Source organism: Rhea pennata, chromosome 2 (genome assembly GCF_028389875.1).
Source record: "Rhea pennata isolate bPtePen1 chromosome 2, bPtePen1.pri, whole genome shotgun sequence".
Taxonomy (NCBI): Eukaryota; Metazoa; Chordata; class Aves; order Rheiformes; family Rheidae; genus Rhea; species Rhea pennata.
Window position 1 is genome coordinate 140,663,459 of NC_084664.1, and position 23,913 is coordinate 140,687,371.

The 23,913-nt window shown below is 36.7% G+C and overlaps 1 protein-coding gene across 5 annotated transcripts in view; it reads right to left on the reverse strand.

The window, feature by feature from the left end:
- The window catches only part of CPQ (carboxypeptidase Q), a 159,431-nt gene that overhangs the window by 95,964 nt on the left and 39,554 nt on the right, over positions 1–23,913 (reverse strand). For all 5 annotated transcript variants that reach the window (XM_062568334.1, XM_062568330.1, XM_062568332.1 and 2 more), the window contains one exon: positions 5,362–5,569. In XM_062568334.1, coding sequence (XP_062424318.1) covers positions 5,362–5,569 — 208 coding nt within the window. The remainder of the gene's footprint in view (positions 1–5,361; positions 5,570–23,913) is intronic.

Sequence of the window (23,913 nt, forward strand, 5' to 3'; positions counted from 1 at the left end):
TCCTGCATATCACTTTCTTAATATTTTGACTGTTTTCACCATGATAAGAACTTTATTTAAGAATAAATGATGGTACTATTGTCAGGCCCTCAAGGCACACTATAAAAACAACCCCCCCGAAGTACAAAATTCCATTACTAATAAAATACACACACACAAACACACACACTCAGAGAGAGTACTACTTCTTTCAGCAATAACTGACATAAACAAAAACTTCTGAAGAGAACATTGCCTAACAATGTCAACATTTCTTCTTCACCCTTTCTCTTGTTTCTTTTTTATGCTTTCTCCCTCTTCTTTCCCATCAGTCCACCATAACGAAGCAATAGGCTGGCACTTTGGAAAGCACCATCTCCATAATCGTCTGTCAGATTTTTGGGGGAGCTAAGGACAAGCATCACTAGTCACAGGAGACAGGCTAACAGAAGGGCACTTAAAAACACTTCAACATTTTGGAATGACCGAAAAGCAAGCCACATGGAGAAAATGTGATAATGGAGCCACAGTTTGATGGCACCACATTCTTAAAACATCTCTGCTCAAAGCTCAGCTGTATGCATGATTTAGTTTGAGCAAAGGGATATATGGAAGCCACATCAAAGGACTAACGGACAGACATTTTGTTAACACATGTAGAACTGATGCCAGGCCATAAAACAACATTGTATTGAGTATTACACTTCTTTAGAGAAGTTGGGGGGTTGGGGTTCTTTTCTTCTTCTTCTTCCTTTTTTTTTTCTTTTTCTTTTTTTTTTTTTTTTTTTTTTTTGCCTACAAATCATTTATTTCCTTATGAGTATGAATGTCTAACAGACTCAGAAGCCTAGACATTTTTCATGTTCTCTTGTTCCCTGGAGTTTTGCCCAGTATCACAAATTCCAAGAGAGGGCTTATTTTTGAAATAGGGAAAGGAAGAAGAATGAAAAAGTAAATAAACTGCTATTTCCTTCGCAGAGCAGCTTCTGTTACATCAACCTAGGATTGGTAAGGAACTTCATAATCTATTACATTAGCATCTCTGTTTCTCAGGTCATTCCTAGGATTGCAGCCTCTGAAGTTCTGTTCCAGCCTGGCTCAGAATACATTCTTCTATGCTTGTGGCTTTCAAATTAGAGTCACTTTTCAAACGGTACGTTTTGTAGATATGGTACTCTATAAACAGTAGGCAAAGACGCAGTGTAGAATTAATTTTTGGAACAGCTATTCATGGTTCTAAAAAAGCTGCTTATAAGCCCTTTCTTTAGTGTTCTATAGTATTTATCCTAGATCACAGAATAACGAGAAACCATTAAGTTTATGTACTTTCTAGTGCACTTAAGAAACAGTTTTCCTCTCACTTATTAAATGTTAAGACAAGTGAAACAGCACTGCACAACAAGAAATACACAGTATGGAAAAATACTAAAAGTTAAGATTATAGAAGAGTTATACTGCTATCCACTTTGACACCTTTTCAATTAATCTAAAAATTTTTGGTTCCATATTTGGCACACCAGGTACACTAAAACCAGAGTAACAAGAAACAGCCTCTATTTATAATATTTGCTTAGAAACAGGAATGGTTGCTTCTGCATTTTAAGACCGGTCACGCTACATCTGTACTAGTATGAAAAAACAAACATATTTTACTGTCAGCTCTGTCTGAATTTCAAATAGACACCATATTAGTTAACTTGCGAATTTCTCAGTCAGTCAGTCTTCAACGCAAACTTACATAATTTATCTAAAACATCTCACCAATACACAGTGTAATACAAATGGATGCTAACAGAAATGTCCTTGGTTCAGTGGTGTACTTCAAAAACGCTTTCCCCAAAATAAAGTCAGGAATGGACTGCAAATGTCTCACACCAGCGACAGCCTGGAACTCATCAGGTTCTGGTACCATTTGTTTTCACTTCACGAACTGTTTGGTTACAATGACATTGTCAGGAGGCACGCAGGCCTAAATATGAGGTTTTTCACCCTCTTGGCTGTCCTAAGAATAGTGAGGATGTGATCTCTGGCTCCAGAAGGCTGTGTGGGCATCAAGTCGTAGCATGTTTGGTCTCACTGCTTCGAGTGGATTTATATGAAGAGCTTGACCTTGAACTCAGCATCCTACCAGCACAAGCTCACCTCCTCTGGGCACTTCCTGGGATTCAGGCTTCAGCAGCCACTAAATGAGAACCTCGGGATTTACAGTGAGCATCATGGACGAGCCTTGATGCCAGGACTGGGCTCAGAATGATAATAAAGTCATGCCTGCTTTGACATGAACAGGAGTACTACCTGAGGAGAGCAGCACTTTCCTAGCTTACAAGGGATAATACAAGGATAAACAGAACAGAGACATTTCTGAGACACTGAAGTAACACAGATACTGACAGCATGACAAAAATCAATATATCTGTTCTGTTCAGATGCTTTTTACAACACTTAAGAACTTAATAGTAAAAAGTTGCAACTTACAGCGGATTTCAAAGCACCTTTGTCTTAGCTGGAGCAATTGATGCTAAACCATCTGCTTACTGCAACCTGCTGCCCAAATAGAAGGGATAAATCTGAATAAAAACTTGAAGTATCAGTAGGTTAACTTTTCAGAAGTAACAATGTGCCTTGCAAGCAGAGATTCCTCAGAAAGCAATAGCACATCTGCACCCAAGTCACATCACTGCTTTTGAAGACGAACACATTCCTGAGTGCTTGATGCTTCCACAAAGCACTAATTATATTTTTAAATTGCTTTAAATTATTCAGAAATTTAAATATCTTAAAGTTAAGCATAGGTGCCTAAAGAAAAGTTTGGAAGTTTGACAGTTTTGAGTATCAGTTTTCATGCTTCCGAACACTTTTTGCAACAAAACAAAGCCTATGTTGCAAGATTTTAAAGAACATTAGGTTTAAAACATAGCAAACCTCCAGGAAAATGAATCAAAAATGTTGCAGTTACTCTATTTTCTATTTCCAGCAACATTTTCCTAGTATTACTTTCAATATACTGCCCATTGCCATACACAAGAACCCACACAAAATACTTGGAAAAAAGGGTTAAAAAGGAGGCACTGAACTGAACTTTCTGCAAAAATGGTCAAATGGAGAAAATAACCTGATTATAAAAAAATATTAAAAATGTTCCTCTTTTATATATTTTAATAACAACATTTAACATTGCTGTAACAAATATTTGTCTGAAAAATTCATGATTTCTTGGTGATTATTTTTAACAAATTCACTAAAATCTCAGAAAAGGAAGCAAGGAATTAACTACAAATCAAGCTTTATATAAAATTCTAGTCAATATATAGACAAATACCAACATTCCTAACATACAATTGCATCTAAACCTAGATTCATTCTCATCAGACTTCCTCAGTATTCTACAGAGACCTTTATGCAATTAACTTTAAATTTTTTAGCTTGCTTCAGTATCTGCTACCAGTTACATTTCATAGGTGCCAGCCTAATTTCAAATTGTATTCCTTTTAGACCTTTGCAATAGCTATACTACCCACTGCTGATTTCTCACTCAGAGTTCAGAGATCCAGATTTGCTTTTGTGTGAATTCAAATCTTAAATCGAAATTTTGGCTAGTGAAAAGAGCACCTTTCTATTCCACTGGATTTGTAACACATTTCAAAACAGTCTGGTCTAAAAGGCATTGTAGGAGTTTAGGTCTGCATTGTATTTTACTGCCTAAATAGTTCAATGGTTCCAATTTTTACCACAGTAACAAAGTCAAATTAGCATCCACTAAAATTCCAGGAGGAACTGAGCACTAAAAAACCTAAACATTCACTTGTTTTATTTTTCTGTTTCTTGGTTACATTTTCAAAGTGTGTATGCTACCACTCCCATTAACATCAGCAGGGGGCTTGTGAATAAGTCTACTCAGTCTTTCAAAAAACTGAGTTTCTCAGTGCAAGAAATGAGGAGATCCCAAGGCACTTTGTTTCTGAAAAAAAGAGCAGGATAGCAAAGAGAAAACAAAGTACATGCACACATCTTAAAGCACCCCTGAAAGTTACATTTGGATATTTTATAATCTGAGTGGAAATAACATAATTTTGAAATATACCAAACACGATTTAGGAAAGATAGCATATTAGCTCATTAGAAACACTGCTAAACATTCAGATGACACAGAATTAAGTTAGCTGCACCCTAATTAAGAAATCAGGGCATTGCCTTTAAATCAGTAAAGATTCATTTCCTGAAGCTAAATTCACAGCTGATGGCATATAAACCAATCAACAACAATGGTCATTACTTTTTTCCTGCCTAGTGGTCAAGCTTCTGGAACTGTATATTCATACCAAAACTCAGGATTTCAGAACATTAGAAATCAAAGCTACAAAACTTCGATCTCAGAACAGATAAAATCATTAAGAGTTACTCCTTATTTAAAGGACAGAGATAATCATTCACATTTTCCATTGAAGTTAAGAAACTATAACGTTTAAAAAAAAATCATGGCTCAGTAGATGTACTTTAGCAGCAAATTCTGATGCTGCTGTAATTGGGGTTGCATCAGCATTTTCATGATAAACTGTACAGCCAGAAAATCCATTCTGTGTTGCAAGCAGACATGAAAGACCTTTTACTAGGCACAAATCCTCCAGCACCACAAATTTGATTCATCTGATTTTAGATTGAGAAGTTGGAAGAAAAGAGAAAGCAGAAAAAGAATCTTAAAATGGAAACCATCAATTTGGATCAATTAGTGTTCAAACAAAATTTGCAGCTACTTTTTAGCATAGATGATATATCGCTGCAGTAATCTGTGCACGAAAAAGCATTCAAAAATTAAGTTGACAGCCTGTATTCACTTTCACACTTGAGGGAAAACTCAGACAAACAATTTTTTTCTAAACAGCAGAATCTGACTTAGGCTGATCAAGAAACTACTCGCAGATTATTAACACAACAATACGCAACCTACGAGCACAAATCATTGTAGCAACTATAACCCAGCAGCTGTTATTTAATAATTGTATTTGTTGTAGTGCTAGGATTTTACCTCTGTTTACATATGTGCTCCTTTGCAAACCTGTGCAGATGGTGCTATTTAACATGAGCTTTAAGTCAGGGAAATAAAAAGGAGGAGGTTAAATTGTATATACAATTTAGCTCAATTTCCTGTTCTTAGAACATAGTAATTCTTTTGGTTTTGTAAAACATGTGCCAGTACATCAAGACTGAGCCTGACGGTTTCAAATCTGCTACCTGAAAAAGAATGAAAAGCCAAAATGTCTGGAATGTATAAGAAAAGGTGAATAAAGGTTAGACATGAGGGATTTCTTAGGAAAGGATGTTCTTTGGATTTGTTTTGCATTTTTTAAGAGTAAAGTAATTTTGACTTTGTATATTCTCACTCACCTGCTCTGGGTACTTGCTTCCAACTATCTCTGCCACAGTGTTAAAGGAACTAGAATCCGGATAGGTCTTGGCATTCATCTTGAGGTACACAACAATCTTTGTGCCTCGCAATGACATTCGTGACATCATTTCAGCATCTTCCACGGAGATGCATGCTGTAGGAATCTGGGGTACACCTGGCTGGTAATTCTGCCACCCAGTATGTGGGCTGTAAAAAAAAGAATAATAAAACCTAAGTGTTAACAGTTTAGCTCCTTAAGTTAATACAATCATCACAGACTTATTAAGCAGTACACCATCATTACCATCGCTGGCAGACTGCCAGAAGGAACACATTCACTGCTATTTAAAGAGATTTTCAGCAGAACACCTTCCAACTGTTTTTATACTAATCAGCATATTTGACTACCACACATTTTGTACATTTGGAAAGTTATTCTGCTTCAGTACTATTTAGGTCATCATTATGCTTTTACATTATAATAGTCAATCTTCTGATATCTTACTTCCTTCGCTACTCTATCAGGAAGAAAAGTAATGGACACTCAATAAGTCAACAGTTTATAAAAACTGTTTTCTTTCCCCTTGTCCCATTAAAAAAAAAAAGTGACAAGTAATGAAATTAAAATTCATTACTTCATCTATTTCAATGGCAGCCCAGACAACAAAAACACATTTATTTTGAAGAGTGCCAGTATGAGAGACTTCAGATAAAATAGGACAACACGACCATGAATAAAATGTACGTTTCTTATTTCTTAACACACATAAGACTTCAACCACCATGTGCAGACAAGAGATGATTAAAAAAAAAAAAAAAAAAAAAACAGTAAATTCTAGACTAATCATCATTTTGCCACAGTTTGTTCCACTTCAGTTTTTTACTGGTAACGTCACTCAGAACAGAAGTAGAAGAAAGGAAGAACTACAAGGGAGATTTTTCAGTAGAAGCTCTCAGGGAGTAACAGAGACAATCAAGAGTATATTCTTTATCAAATGATATCAGACCCATTTGCTGTTTGAGAAGATTGTATATTCTAAAGGATGGTTGTTTCATTATTTTAGCAGGAGCGACATACTCCAAATATAATCCACTGCTGTACAGTGGTAGACTAATTCCCGCATTTTCCAGAACTCATGAAGGTATGCAGTAAATGAGACAAAAATTTTGATTCCCTCTAAAATTGTGTCTCTTCAACATGAGAACAAAATAACTTCCTGATGTATTGGATTCTACATTTGACATCACAGGGTTCTTAAAAATTAAGGGACAAGTTCCTTAACAGTATATTTGCCCTTTTAGTCATTATTTCTCATTTTCTACGTGCCTTGGTTTAGCTCTTTGGAATAGATTTGCAGAATTGCTGAGCACTACAGTTAAGTTACAACTTAAGCTAATACTTCTAAACTGAAGTTATATATAAATCCAGATATCTCGGGGGAGGGGGGGAATAGATGAAAAAATAAGAAATAAGGATCTAAATATATACCAGAATTTGCAAACACTCCTGATACTAAATCACTCATTGTCTTCATTTTCCACTGGTAAAGTAGGAATTTGTTTCACAGACTGTGATGAGGACAGATTCAATGAGCATTTGCGAATCATTTTGATACCCGGGAAATTGACTGGCATACAACTAAAATTCTTAAATCATAAATAAGCTTAGAATTGCACGTTGAAATATTAAGGTAAAATTATGAACGAGCAGCTCCTCAGTACTACTCATTCCCTGCAGTAAAACTGTAAGCTGAAATTTTATATCTGCCCCCTTATTTCTTCCCTATTGTTTCAGTTCTACTTTGTAATTCTCATATTTCAAAGTAACTACTCGAGAGGCATTTCCAATATACATAAAATATTCACTCATATTGAGACTTCCTCAGTCCTCTTATGAATATGCTGTGTCTCAGTTACCAGAAAAAAAGACTGTCAGTGAAATTTCCAGAGAAAATCTCTAAAGCTAGGTCATATTTTTACAGACTTATTACTCTATGAAGAAAGGCTGGAGTTGAAGCTTTCAAGACAGCTCATGGATATTCTTTACATTACCTGTATACTACTTTCACAATTATTTCTATAACGGATCACGCTTTCAATTTTAATACTCTTTATACCTGGAACAATACATGAATTCATGAATTCATCTATGAGCCTACTTGTGTAAAAATAAGAGACTGCTACTGACAGTAAACAAAAATCCAAAAATATGCTTTTTGTGTCTTCTATACCAGAAAAACACATTTACAATATTCCTAGAGGGCATGTGTTGAGGAGGAGGGGAGAAATCCTCTTTCCAGGGATACAGATTAGATAAAATGGGAGAGATCATTCAATTCTACTTCTATAAAACAACCAATCCTCATCTCAACAGTAACGAGACAAATGGTAATCAACAACATAACAAGCAGAACAGATACATAAGAAACATTCATTTAAAAAAAAAATACTAAAAATCAGTTCCAGAGGTTTTATGGAAGCTGCTTCAGAGTGCAGACAGATCTGTTTATTAGGTGGCAACAGCTTAAGCAGTTACTGCTCCCACTTGTTTACTACTGAACCTCACAGGAAGGCTCGTTCGTGCCTCACAAGCTTCTGCGGATTAGATGATCAGTGGCTCATTTTTGAAATAACAGAGTTATCCCGTCCTGCCCGACAAACATGCCAGCAGTCAGAATCTCTCTGCCTCACAGTCCTTGCTGGGCAGAATAAACTCATGTAGACTTGCAACCTTCAGATCTTACATATTTTTTTCTTTTTCCTCTGTCTCTGTAAATAAACTCCCTTCTATTTTCAAACTATAACGGTTTGCTGCAAATGTTTAATATTCTTTGAGTGTTTGGTGATATATCCAGCATGTTGATCAGCAGACTTTCCAAAAAACAACATAAACGCCTCAGGAAAAAAAAAAAAAAAAAAAAACAATATGACAACTTCATGTATTAATGTTCCAGAAAACCTACATTACAGCAACTAACCAGAAACAGACCTTTTTTTTTTTTTTTTTTTTTTTTTTCATTTTAATGAATTCAGTCACCTTGTCTTCTGGCAAGATCACTTAGTGCTAACATGCCAGGCACACTGAACTGCAGTAATTCAAGTTTTATCACCCCTATAGTGATTTCATTCCTCTTGTTATTTCCCAGATGCTTAACAAAAGAAACTCCTAAAACTGTATTTGCTTCTCCAATTTAAGTAGTAATTACATTTCTTCAGGATGCTTAATCCTGAAGTTAAAACACAACTGTGAATAAACCTTCTGACAACATATGTGCATGCTAACACACCTGCAGTGACCGAGCAATTGCAGGTATAGAGTTAACCCCAACCAGCACAAGAACTGAACTTTGAAGTCAGTTAACAGGCTGTACTTTTATGCTCAAACTAGCATTTTGCTGACATTGCTATGGCAAACCCAACCACCCAAGTTAAGGCATTTTGCCACAGGCAGGCAGAGCCAACAACCATTCAGACAATACCAGGATCTGAAGGGAATAAATAACTGTCCAAATGCTGGTTACTCTGAAGACTCTAAGCATCACTAATATAAAGGTACAAGGCAGTATCACAGTACTGTATATTCTTAATGCTACGAGATTCCGATACTAGAGAATATTTATGTCTGACATTAAACACCTTGGAATAGACCTGGTAATACTCAAAATGCATGCAAAACACCTCATGGATTAAGTATGTCTACATAATAAACTACTTAAAGTGTAGAAGAGTATACTCAAATATATAAATACTAAATTATCAAGTCCTTTTTATACAGAAATAACTGAAAACTGCAAAGGTTGCTGCTGTAAGACCTGAGCAAAACTTGACTAAAGAAAACACACAAAAAAATTTAGCAGACTCCATGTACAGCAAATGAAGATGGAGAGAAGCATTTCTAAATTTAGCTCAAAATGGAGTAAAGAGAAAGTGCTTCAGGAAAGAGAAGCTTGGAACTGGTGGATGAGGAAGTTTGTTTTCATCTGAACAAACATGACTTTGTGGATATTTTTTCTAAAAAAAAAATTGTATTAAAAAATAGACTTAGACTTACCATTTCTTGCCACTTAAAAAAAGAAGAGAAAGAAAAACACCATAGAAAACCATCTGGGAAAGGAGATCACAGAACAAACTTGATTCAGATTCAGCACTAATCTTTGCAGCATTTGCACTTCCAGGGCAAGCAAAGTGCACCTTTACTGTTTCCTACTATAACTGGGAATGATGTCAGACTGTGATGCTTCAGACACACGCTGCCTCTGAAAATGCTGTAATCCAGTAAAGCGTGGATGCATTTTTGCAAGACTTTAAGGACAACTACCTCACTTAATATTTAACATATCCATACTTAAATACTATAGTTTTACTATTTTTTTTGTTGTTTGCTAGTTTACAAAAGCATCTGTTCTGCTCTTCACACATCACATGTACTGGGGCACCTCATCTGCATATTTAAAATATTTTTAAAAATTGAATGCATTTAGCTTCATTCATCCTTTATAAGCCTATAATGGTAATAAAAAGTCATCATCATTCAGTCTTAACTTTCCTGCTCAACAGCTGACAGAATTTGGATAAATACAGTTTCTGCATTTCATTTTTAATAAACACTTAAATTTTACATATTGAAATGTATGTAAGAGAATTATCACATTATGAATAAAAACAGGAAAGAAAAGACTCCAAAAAATAAAGCATTCTCTGTCAGAAGTGCATGTCAAATGACCAGTAAGATGTCGACATGTCTTACATCTTACAGAAGAGTGGAAAGGAACAATAAAAGAGTCAAGAGGCTTCTATTTAATTCATTTAACTTCTGAGTAAAATAGTCAAGCGTATACAAACTAAAAGCAATAAATATAAAGATGTGATGCTGGTGTCAGGTCAGTCCTAACTATGTTTACTGTGGTAGCTGACTTTGCATGCTTCGTTACTTTGTTCCTTGATTACCAATTCTTATCTCTAAGATAAGCTAAAATGCCCAAGGACAAATAAACTGTGTACGAACCACTGCTTCAAGCTCAACTGGATGCTGCGATAGTCAACCCATCTCAAGACGAGGCCTCAGACTAAGAGAACAATCTCCGAAAGAGGAAAGTAAGCATGACACGACAAGAACTCCAACATAAGCACTAACACTGTAAAGTAAAGCAATCTAGGGTTGAGAAACACAAAACTAAGGCTGAGTACCTTCAGTTTACCCTGTCATTCTAACATATTGTGAGGCTCCAATTACATACACATGCTTTCTACAGGACCCATATCAGATTCAGCCTATCAACCTCATATAAATTAAGCATTCATTTGAGGTCAGCTATTTTATTACTAGTGAGTGAAATCATAAAATACATTCCTGAACAGATCTATGACTACTTTAATCACTAGCTATATCTGTATATACATCATGGCATTACCTCTCAGGAACAGGACCACATCCTTCTCTTACTTGCAGTTCTGTATTATTCACCTGTATAATCTACATACTACAGAACATCCTCTCACATGCAAAGCTTTACATTTTAAAGGTATGGTGAAATATCCCATAGCAGAACAGAAAGCAAACAGTATGCCTCGATCTCATGCTTTGCTATGGGAAGTAGTCAATCATGATTGCCTTGCTTCAGTATCTTCCTCTTCATCAACAGCAGCACGGCAAGGGCTAGAAAGAGCAGAAGACACATAGTGACAATAATCCATAAATCAACTGCTAGGCCTGCTGCTGTTCTTACAGTGAATGCTGCTATTAAAAGTTAATTCTAACCAAGCCAGGAACAACACATCATGTGTAAGATACAGAAGAAGAACACTTTTCCTACATGAACGATCTTTTGGGAAAAAAGAGCCCACAAAGAAGCTAAACCGCATTCCATTTTCCAGCACCATAAATGACACAAAGAGCAAAGTCCTTACAAAACAGAATTCATCCTTGTGCACATTCCGACACTGGGCATATGCTTTCAAAATTTTTGTCATTACCTGGCCAAAATGGCCTAAAATGTAACAGAATTAGTCAAAATGTCAAGATTATTGTTGTTCTTTTCAAAAGAATTAGATCTTTAAAAATAAAAACAAGACTATTCATCACATTAATTAGTTTTTTCCACCATTTAAAACCACCTGGAAAAAATGTAAAATAAATAAATTTAGCCTAATTTTGTGTTTCTGTCATCATTCATCCCAAGATCCTCTTTCTTGATTTGCTTTTTATGTTGGTTTTGTAGGATTTGATTTGTTAGTTTGTATAAGCTGAAATGATAGCAAGGGTGCAAAATTTAGAATAAAATATGAATATGTACAGAAAATACAAGAAACTAAAGAGCAAAAAATATAACTTTCTAAAACAAAGTCAATAAAAACCAAGTTCAATCAACAAATCTGATCTGTATATTCTTCAAATCTGCTATGGTTGTTCTTCAGATCATTGGCATGTAGCACTTCCCTACAATGAGCTGTCAACAGATTCTTTGTTGACAAAATAGGAATTTTGTATAACTACGGAGATAATGTAACTGTCTCCTATCAAGGATAGATTATTTGCAGTCTAGATTATACAATCTCTTCAGGATTATTTTTGTAGTAACCTTTAATTGATGTAGTATATGCCACAGCATAACAAAATGTAAGAGAGATTCTAGATGTCACTGGCATTACTGAGCAAAATTCCCTTTGAAAAACAGTACAGCATGACTTTGTTATAATATGGATTCCATTTACATTAACATTTGGAAAACTGCATTTAATCAATGCTAGGCACTTATTAAAATTAGGCTCTGCCAAACAAGCACAATAGCTCTGACATAATCATCTATGTGCTAGACTACAGAATGCAATTAACACACACATATTTGTATTTCATTATAATATGCAGTGCCAAATTCACCAAAGGAATTCTATGACAACCACAGAATTTTTTTAAAAAATAGCATCAATTAGATATGGTTTGCCAAACAAGAAGCAAAAAACAATTGTTAATGTTAAAATGATCAAATGAAGCAAATCCAATGAATTCAATCCTGATTCTGTAAGACTGCTGGGAAAGTGGAAAATCTGCACAATTCACTCCAAACTTCTGCACAACATGGAGCTTTGTATCAGCTGCTCTCCAACTGAACAAGAAACTCTCTCCGTCTTCCAAACATCAGGCTGATTCTCCAGCAGCTGACAGTACCTTGAGGGAGCCATTTAAGTCATACACCTGTTTGGCTTTCTTGTGTTCAACATGAACAACCAGCTTTCCTCCTCCCAAGTTTCTACGCCTGCCTTGCGGGAACATAGCTGCCTGCTGCACGGCACCGTAGGTATCTTGTCAGAGGGAACGCCAGAGACGATCCTAATTGTCAGCAGCTGCGAAGCTTCTGGCTTCACGGGGTTTCTTTTTTGTTTTTTTGTTGAACTCTTGGCTTCTCAGCCTTGAGTAGAATTCATATTTATACCTTCAGTGACCCCACAATCACTAGAGACTAGTGAGCACATAGGACAGATTAAAAAAAATCTCATTATTAACAGATTTTAAGTCTTATACCTACAGGAAGGATATAAATAGATCCAAACAAAAACATGCTCTGTATTTGGAAAACAGAATCAGACAAAAAGGCGTCACGAGGCTAACACTATGTAAGCAAACTAAAAGGTTTCTAGATCTTGCCTTCATACCACTTCCATTTAATGAAGTTCATTATTATTAATAGTGTAAATCAAATTAAAAATATCAGGCATAAACAGGTGCGAAGAGGCATCCTTAGGGTAGGATGTATTACCATAGTAGCGCTTCCAACTCTCTACTTCACTGCAACCTATACAAGACCACAGGAACAGGGAAGGTCAAGATTTCCCATAACAAAGCATATACATTATGTTACACTAGAAATCTGAGCTTCCTCTGGTGTGGAAACCAAGTGTTTCGGGAGACTAAGGGGACGTTCTTTCTCGTTTCAAAAGATGGTAAAGAGCAACCTACAGCCACAGCTTTCAGCGAGCTGAAGGAATAGGGTAGGGAAGAGGGACATTAGTGTTATCTTCTGTAAAACTTGCTCCTTTTAATCAGGTAATTGCAAAGGTAAATAGGAGAAAGTAAGGTCTAAAAGCAGTCATGGGAAAGCTTCAAACTCACACAAGAGGATATGGATGGAGCTTTTCTTCCTCCTATTCCACTTCACGCTGCACACCAGTCAGGATAGTACTCTCTGGGCACTGTCCTCCAGAGAAAACTGAAATACAAACCCATCTTAAACAGAAACGTATTTAGGAATAGCTTTTTGTCTGCAACAGCTTAATGCTGCAATGCAAACAAAGCCCTGGGGAAATACATTTTCATAGTTTAAAAAGTAAGGTTTATGAGTCAACAGGAATACAAGAGCAGTCTAGAAAACCCCCATGGTAAGAATATGAATGACAGAGGGGAAACAAGTCTCCGAAGAGAGCAGGAGAAAGAACACCATCTTAGCGCAAAAGGCAACCATTTAGACTACATAACAGAAGAGTCTTTAAAACACTAGACAGTAGAATATCTTAGGTATTATCATCACAGACATGGAAGCAAACCCCAGCAGTGAAACAGAGTAAGAGATGAAACAGAGAAATCTAGTGATCTTTTCTGCTGTTTATGGGTATAACTCTGCCTCTACTGAAAATCAGCGGCAAACCTTTCATTTACTTCAATGGAAGAAAAAAAAAGGCTTTAAAATTTGATTACTTGAAGGGATATGAGAAGAAACAGTAAAGGACCTGATCACATCCTGTCTCAAGTAGTGAGCAGACCAAGAGCTACTGCAAGACATTCATCTGAGCAAGATCCCTCACAGTAAAGAAACATGAAAACATCTTCACTACATAAACGTTTCTCTTACCTCCACATATTTCTTTTCAATAAAACATTAAACTTATTTTTGATGTAACAAGGAATAAAACTGAAAACCTTCTCTATTCAAGTACAAAAATAAAAAAAAATACAGGGCATGAGAACAAAAAGTATCTTACTTAAAATAATATAGATGGGGTACCACTAATTTTTCCCCTCAAATAAGAGATTTTAGTAGTGCCACATGAAAGGAACTGTTTTAACATGACTTGATTACTGTATTTGCCTCTGTAGTTCACATACTATACAACATCATTCATACAATGTAGAATGAAATCTAACTGTTTAAGTGGTAAGGATACTTCATCTAACATTGTATTACACTGATTTGAGAAAATCATTAACCAATAAAGGGATAAGTTTTTATTTTCAAAACTCAGGTAAGTCTAGCTATTACTCTAAAGTTACAGATAAACACTTTTTCAGAGTCTCAAACTTGAAATCCAGTGTAAATGAAAACGTACCTTTTGGCAACAAACCGAAGCTTATTAAAATGTTACATTAATTTCTCAATATTAAGAATAAATATTTGGCAGTATGGCACAATGTCATGTTAAGCATGACTGTCCTTTCCCCAGTTGTATTTGTTGATTTGTTGACTATAGCAGATTCTCCTGAAGACTTCATAATCTAAATCAGATTAAACAAAAAATCTCCCAGGAACTACATATTTCATCCGAACAGCTCCTCTCCCTGCAGTTAGTATTGTGCCTCCTTGTAATCAGTGTTGGGCAAATGAAGAATGTCAAGCAAAAAGAGTTTTTCCAGTACAAACTGTAATCTGGAGAATGACTTCATCAATTCACAGAAACACAAGAATCACAGAATGGTTGAGGTTGGAAGGGAACTCTGGAATCATTTGGTCCAACTCCTCTGCACAAGCAGAGTCATCCAGAGCAGGTTGCCCAGCACTGTGTCCAGTTGGGTTCTGAAGATCTCCACCTATGGTGACTCCACCACCTCTCTGGGCAATCCGCGCCAGGGTTCAATCATCCTCACAGTAAAGAATCAGTCCACTTGTGTTCAAGTGAATTTTCCTGTGTTTTAGTTTGTGCTCATCACCTTTCATCCTCTCATCGGATACCACTGAGAAGAGTCTGTCCCTGTCCTCTTGACCCCCTTCCATCAGATATTTATAAACATTGCTAAGATCTTCTCTGAGCACTCTCTTCTTCAGGCTAAACAGCCTTCTGAATTCTCAGGATCTTCTTGCGCTGCTGTTTTTCAAGCGTGCACATGAAAACACTCAGCACACAGCAGTTGCTTTGATGAAAAGAATGTTGGAGTTTCCCAATAAAAATGTTTAGGTCTTGAGAACTCAGGTTATTTTCCTTCCTCAAAAGAATAAGAATTGCTGTCAAATGGCAACACTTTGTCTCATACTGTTTTTCTTCTAGATATCAAGTTTATCAAACTTTTTGGTAAACACTATATATTCACATTATATTGTTCATTATTTGAAGATTTGTTCTCTTCCTTTTTAATCCAGGAGAAAGGTTGATTACTTCACCATGTGCTGAAGAGGAGAAAAAAAGTTAAGTCTTAATCCTGCTCTTACATTTTTTGCATTTCTTTAATATCTATTAAGAATGCCTAGGATAGTCTCTGTTGGAAGAGAGACTGCCTCAAACAACGTAATTTTCTTTCCACTTCTTTCCATGCAGCTGAAGAGAATGTTGTGTAATAAAAAGGCAGCAGGCTGGAGGTTTTTGTCAGAAGGTCCAACAATGATCACAGCATTTGTAGTCTGTAAGTAAATCTAAACACACACCATGCTTTTGGACTTTAACCAAGAGATACACAACCACTCATATCACAAAACTTACAGTGGTAGAAAAGGTGAACTGGATTTAAGGATGCCAAGAGACTCCAAACTGCTCTACGAGTGACAGATGTGGGAATGATGCAGCTCTCCTGGCTCACTTCTGGTAGCTCCAGCACAACAGGGCTAAGGGACTATGGACTTGTCTGTCATGATGTTGCTCTTCCACTCAGACAACATCCATGAAGGAGAACATGCAGCAAGCCACTTGCATTTATACGCTTGTGCGAACACCAAAAAATGGAGTAATGCCTTAAAATTCAAGGTAAGAAAACACTGAAGCCTGCCTAGTGCAACTCTGCAAGACAGTAACAGAATAAAGTGGGAATTTTCTTCTCAATATTCAAATGCTAAATAGGGATGATTTGTACCCCTAAAGAAATAAGGCCACTATGAAAAAAAAATAACTGACCGTTGATGACTGATCTTAACACAGACTACATACAGAGCTTCATGAGTAATATAAATAGAAAATCTGTTAAAAAGGTATCTATTTAAAAGGAAGCGTAGCATATAATTTTAGAAGTACAGTTGTGTTTTGCAAGCTAATACTCATAGGATTCAATTTCAGCTCTCAAGCAAAAACTTGTTTCTGCAAAATAATCTGTACTACGCCTTATGCATAAGCATAGTAGCATAACCTAAATTATTCACTTAAAATAATATTTGTTTCAATTCTAGCTTGTCTGTAAGCAAATACTGAATTCTACACAGTTAACTTTAAATACATGTAGTTTACGAGTATTCATCATGTAGTGTAAAGCAGTTGTTTTCTAAGTGCAGCCCAAAGATCACTTGCAGTTTGCAAGACTTTTGTACCCAATCCCCAAAGTGGGCTTTTAATAGCTTCATCTGTGAGAACACAAAGATTCACTGAACTGCAGACAAATCTTGTGATGCAGCCCATATACTGATATACCAGTATTAGGTGGCCATCCATTAACAAAACTCCTAGTTTAAAAGGACAGTACTCAAGTCAATGGCTTAACCACTGAACTGTTCACGTGAACTAAATAGTTGATAGCTGATGTAACCCACGGGAAATTGCAGGTCACACCCTGTCACTTTTTCCTGTCACTTCAAAACCAGAGCTTTCAAACCACTGAGTGGACCGGTTGCAAAAACTGTGATAAAATGTCTTTTTCCTTGGAACTTCCTGATTTGTCAACACTGAAATATTCTAGGGGAGGCTGATCATCTGGGAGCAACCTTTTGAAGCCCTGGCAGCCCAACTGGTTCCAAACCCTTCCAGCTCTGCTCCACTCCCTGCTAACCCTGTAACATCTTTCTGAAGAACAGAGATGAAGGTGGAAAAACAAGCATACTTGCATTAAGAATTTCTTAACCAAGAACACACTCCTTCAAGTATCACAAATGTTTTCTCTAACATTCAACAATTGTCAAAGCATACCAAGCTGAACTGACTGCTTTGAAAAGCCATTAGATTTTCATTATTCTGCTAGACCCACTTAAGAGCAACATCCACATTTTATGTAACAAGTCCTGTATACAGATAAGCATGATGAGTTGATACTGATCTAAGCATTTCAAACTGTTCTTTTTTAATTTTTAATCACATATTAAACATATGACTAATTACACTAGCTGTTTCAATTCATATGTTTTATGGGGAAGACCCCTAGATGAACAAATGGCAAGGACAAACTCCAGGACAAGCACTACCTGAAAATCTCTCTCACTGTTTGCAAGTGTTTTCTGCTTCCTTGCCATCCTTTCTCATTTGCCTGTATTCTACCAATCTTCACTAACTCTTAAATTATTGCACTGAGTAACACAGAAATATTTGAGGTATTGCTCTAATAAATAGGTAGTGCTCTACATGTGAAAGGGTTAAAGGAATCTATCACTGAGAGTTACTAAGAAGTACCATACAAACATTTACAGCCTGAAACCTAATTTTAGGCACTGAAAAACAGTCATGCTTCTAAAATCATAAATTGCAACTTTGCTCACTATCCCAAGTAGCTCTGCTACGTATTCTCATAGGTATGTCTACTCACATCACACTTCAGGCAAGCCTGAAACATCAGCATTCTCTCAGATGCTGCATAATACAATTTCTGTTTTCCCAGATTTTCAGCATTATAAAGTGAGTAAGGAAGAAGGAAGAAAAATTGTTTTGTGAAGTTACAATCTTGGGTGGGCTCTCAGGGGACCACAGCAAACTCGGATATTGATCTCCAGGTGCTATCTGCAACTGAATCAAATCTGAGCTCAAGCTCTTTGGACTATTAACACATCTTACATCCCTCTAACAGCCTTTCTGGACATATAAACTGTATACTCAAGCTGCCTCGTCCCTTGAAATTCTCTCTGGCTCTCTGCACACAGAGTCCGAACGTGGGAGCCCTAGAAGTTGTTTCCTTCTTTGGAGTCTGCAGGGAGAGACAGGGAGACACAAACAGACAGACTCTCCCCAAAGAAATTTCTATACCAGCCACAATCTACTCACTGAAAAGGCAATACACAGATGATAGAAGAACAACTAAAGCCTCCCTTTCCTTGCTCCTGTGAGCTCTCTCTTTCCAAACCAGACTTTTGACAAAATCAGATCTGACTCTCAGGACCTAGGTTCTAGATTTCACATGCTCTTCTCAAAGATAAAGAGTTGTTCCTAAGAACAAATCTTGTGCTTTTATGAAATGCCAGCTCCTTCATACTGTTTCCAGCAGCTTCAAGTCTTTCACGGTAAGTTTGTACTCAGTCGAACTCAATAGCCAAAGAGAAATTAAAACATTTTTTCCTCTTGCTTACAATCAACCAGTTGCTTTAAAAGGCTTCCATTTGAACATAAAATATACCAGAGTAATGACTCATATTGTTCTCTGTTCACCTGCTGCCATGTATCCTTCTGACAGATCTTTATTAAATCATCCTTGAATTCCAATCCAGCAGAGATTAACAATCACACATAGTGCATTTTATAATAAAAACATGATCATGTGGTGGATTATTTACCAGCAGTGCCCACCCACTGTTATGAAATAATACAGTTGTTCCTTCTGGTACATGGAAATTATTGCTGAATCTCTATTTGCTGCCTAATCACAGTTTAGAAAAGCCTACTTTTAATGATGTGTTCTTTACAGCAAGCAACATACAAATATTACACTAAATTAACATTCCAACACAATACCTCTGTTAGCAAACAGGGAAAGAGAGAAATTACAGTGAGCTATTCGAGTTCCTTCAGGGACACAATTGCAGAGTGATGAATGTAACTTCAGAGCCCCTAGTTTTAATGCACATGATCATTCTTCCCCAGCTGACCCAAGTATCTCCTTTGTTGCCCTAAGCACAAGGGTCTAGAATTGATCTGGATTTGCTAACGCTAAACAGCACAGACTCAGTTCCAGTATCTCTTGTAGAGGCATAGTCTGTGTGCTTCACTGGCACCTGCAAATGAATGTGATGAAATCCAAATGAAAATCATCCATCAGAAACCTCATGGCTCCTTTCTGTTTCCTACTCTTAGAAACAACATGCCATAAAAATCTACAAGTGTTCTCCTTTTGTGATCACAGTGGATTAGAAATTCAGTAACAAACAGCTATGCAGGAGTTGTAGTCAAAGCTCTACCCCACATAATAACAATGAAAGGAACCATACCAAAAATGACACTTCTCTGTTTCAGCTTATTTGCAATATTCGTGTTAGACAGTCAATGCAGAAATACTGCTGTGAGTGACTAGGAGAGCAAGATAACGATCAAACAGCTAACAGAAGCCACACATCATCACCTACCTAGCCAGTGACATATGGGAATGATCTATAAATACTGTACCAAAGGTCAGTGTTAAATAGGATCACTGGAAGAGAACAAGTTTCAGCTTTAGGTTTGCACCATCCTTGTATACATAGAAACAGCACGAGAGGAATACAAAGTGCCTGAAGGAGAAGACAACATGCAAGTAATCAAAGCTGGCATCACTGGCAGGGCAGAGGCACGAGTTGGCACCTCTCATTTAATAAACCAGATGGAGAAGGATCTTCACCATTTAGCCTCACCCTGAAGGCAAGACCAAGGAATTAGCAGTTGATGCAACAAGATGGACACAATGAGAGAGAGGCTCAGGTGACTGATTTGATCTGAAGAGGACAACAAACACGAGGAAAAAAAAAAAAGGCCAGAGAAAAGGATTAGAGTAATTGAAATAGTTACACGTATGAGGCACAAAACATTACTTTTCCAAGGAAGAGCCCATTATTACTATCAAATAAATATCAGGCTAAATTTAGAAAATTTTAAACAACAACCATGGAATAATTGCTTCTGACTTTTTAGAATTTTAAGTCGAAATTTGTCTCTTGTCCATTTGATCACACTGAAATGCCTGACAAATTATATTAGAGCTAATAAAATACCAGAGTAAGACAATCCTATGTGAAAACAGCTTTTAATAAAATAACACAGAAATATCCTACCATATGGATAACCCACAAGCAAGACTGTGGGAAGTGGAAGAAACAGTAAAAACAGAGACCTGAGCTCTATCCCCCTGGAAAACAATACAAGAACTCTAGCAAAGGCAAATCATGATACATCCGAGCAAACAATTCACGTTTGCTCATATGTTTGAGCAAACAAGGCAAAATACAATGAGGAATTACATTGCTCATTACTATTTCCAAATTCTATCCATGCCTGGTACATATACTAGTGAGATCGTGGATTTTAACAGTTGACTATCGTGTGAAGTGCATTCAACAAATGGCACCTATATTCGTTTACTTGTTTATATGACATAAGTAAAAGGTTAACATCAAAATAAAACATTTTGTTGTATGCATCAGATTTTGAAATATGCAAATCCAGCCATAGACCCTAAATAAGTTTGTTTCACTTTTTGGAAATCATCAGTAAACTTTGAGCAGATTACTTCAGATGCATTATAGCACACACAGGATGTTTCATGAATAAAACTTTAAAGCATACTTGATAAAACTGATCTGTAACATCATCAGATCCAGAACAACACAAAACAGATTTAGAAAAATTATCTTTAGTACAGGCAGACGAAACCATACTGAACAGAAAAGTACTAATTGTTCATATGTACCAATTATAAGACATAAAAAGAGTACAACTGGCTATGCAGGCAAATCTATAATGTAGACCTCTATACGAACTGTTTCAATATTACCTGCACCAAAATCAAAAAGTGAGTTACAGTGATTCTGGGGATTAGCAGAGTTTACCCTAGGACACACCAACAAACACAGGCTTTACTCTGATTACTTAAAAAAAATAATAATAATAAAAAATGAGGTATTAGGTTAGGATACTCCAAACACCAATTCTGTACCATTCTGGTACAACAATCCCGGCACTACTTAATCTCCTTCAGTTGTCCAGAGCCATGTGCTGATGTGCTTTGGAGATAACCACTCCAGAAAAGTCCTCGACACTGCACGTACACAGAAAAAACATGCAGAATTAGGGTCCACTTCACATGCTTCTCAAATCTGATAAGCAGTTGAAAAGAAATACACCCCTTGTGACAACAATTTGTTAGTACAGTATTGCTCACACCCCCTTTTGGAATCTTTAATTGTATTTTGTCAGTTTTTATTTTTTATCCTCTGAATTTAAAATCTTCACATCCTGGTGAGATATTTACTGCCAGTTTAATCCAGAAAGACAACTGAATAATGCAAGAACAGTAAAACAGGACTTGCAACTGATGGATAAAGATACTATGGTCATACTGGGTGGTCCTAAACTTGCTAATAGTGTTTTCTTAGGCACAGATACTCGTATTTACCCAGAATGGTCCGACAGCACAGAAAGACACCACAGCTGACTAGGGTTAAAGTAACAGGAAATCACAGAAAACTGCTAAAATTTCCTGTGTTCAACTCACAGCAGTTACATTTTTAACTGTTCAGTATAATAAACCCAAGATTTGGCAGATACATAAACTCAGCATCCTTATATACAGGAACCAGTAATTCAAAGGCAGAAAAAACCTGTTCCTTTAAATCTTACTAATCCTAGAATATTATCAAATCCAACTAGTGGGTGTCCATTGTACCTGAATAAATCAGAGTTAACACATGGTGCTCATGATATGGATGGCCAAATAACCATCAATTAGCAGCCAACAGTGTTAGGAGGGTACGTGGGCCAAATGAAAAGAAAGAACTTGAGTAGTAAATTAATAAAGGTTTGCCTCGTGATACTATTGGTGAGGAAACTAGGACTCCAAAAGGACCATTACTCTCACAGCATATTTCTGGATAACAGATACATATTCAAGCAGATTTTACTAGCCTCTTACCTACCTCTGCCAAAGTAGAAGGACAGTGATTATATTACTGGATACTGGACAGATGAAATTCTTCCCTATTACAAGAACGTATCCCTGAACAGGAGGAGCCCAAAATAAGGGGGAGTAGAGAGAACCCTTGTCAGTCATGTCAAGATTTTACCGACTCCCATAATCATAGAATCACAGAATGGCAAGGTTGGAAGGGATCTCTGGAGATCATCTAGTCCAACCCTCAGCACAGCCCATATGGGGATTAAACCCATGACCTTGGCATTAGCAGCACCATGCTCTAACCAACTGAGCTAAACCTGCCCCCCAAACAAATACGAAAACAAATATTCTGAACGTATGAAACTACTCAAAGGTTTCATACGCCACTTCAAACCCTGCCTACTGGAAAAAACAAAGTCATACTGTTAAAAGAGGGGGAAAAAGAGCAAATATATTTGGCCAAAGCCAAACAAAGATTTGGACTTAAAGAACCTCATTTCTCATCAATATGAAGTTACCTGAAATCTGGCTTTCTAATCACTGTCCAAATAGCAACCAACCGGTATACAATATGAACAACTCCTGAAGGGCTGGCAGAGTAAGGACATGTAAGTTATCTTGCTGACAGCCAGGATCTGCCCAAAAGTGAGCATAAAGACTGCACTGCAGAATGCAGTCCGGCATTTCGACCTTAAGGGAACTTAGGGAGCAAAGTAAAGATTAATAAATTAAAAAGATTAAACAACATAAGATTGACATCCTGGAAGGAAAGCCCCTAAGTGGAGGGCAAGAAAATAAATCCCAACATCAACAGTTGCCTAAGGGAAAGAAAGATAACATACATAGTACTACCAAGTGTAACTAGAATCTTTCACGAACTCACCAGAGATTTCTGAAAAACGGTGTGTTCTCATTTCTCCTTGTTATATCACAAACATGGCTTCTCTTTGTTTCATGGATCCTTAGTAGAATAAAAAACTATGCAGCTTCATCCTATTACCACAGGATATTGCCTTAGGACAACTTCTCATTGAAATATTTCCTACGAACAATATTTGTTCCTATACTAATTCAATGAGTAAAAAGTGTTGCTTCCCGATTTCTTCATCCTTGCCACAAAATTACTGTTATTCCTTTATAAGTTAATCAAGCCCAGTTTTCTGCTGCCTTTTTTCCTTACATTTACACAAAATGGAGAGAAGATGTCTACTCAGAACAAGACAATTCTTATAACAGGTCTGCAGTAGGGAAATAATTATACACACTATCAAACAGTTGAGAATCAGATTCATCAGTTTTCCAGTTGCCTTGGAGATCAATCCTAAACTACCTTGATAAAGGAAAGTAAGTCTTCAACATACATATCCCACCACTTTAGCCAGTTAGCATAAAAACTCACATGGAAGGGAGAAAAGAAACACCCTAAAAACACAACTAGGCAACAGTACAGTCAGCAGTCTGTCACTACAAGAGCAATGAAGGTTTCCTGAGTGAATAAATGAAGGCATCAGTTCTGCACGCAATATATGGAAACTTTTTATTTTCAATATCCAGCAATAGCTAGATCCCTAGAAAATAGAAATAGTAGCAT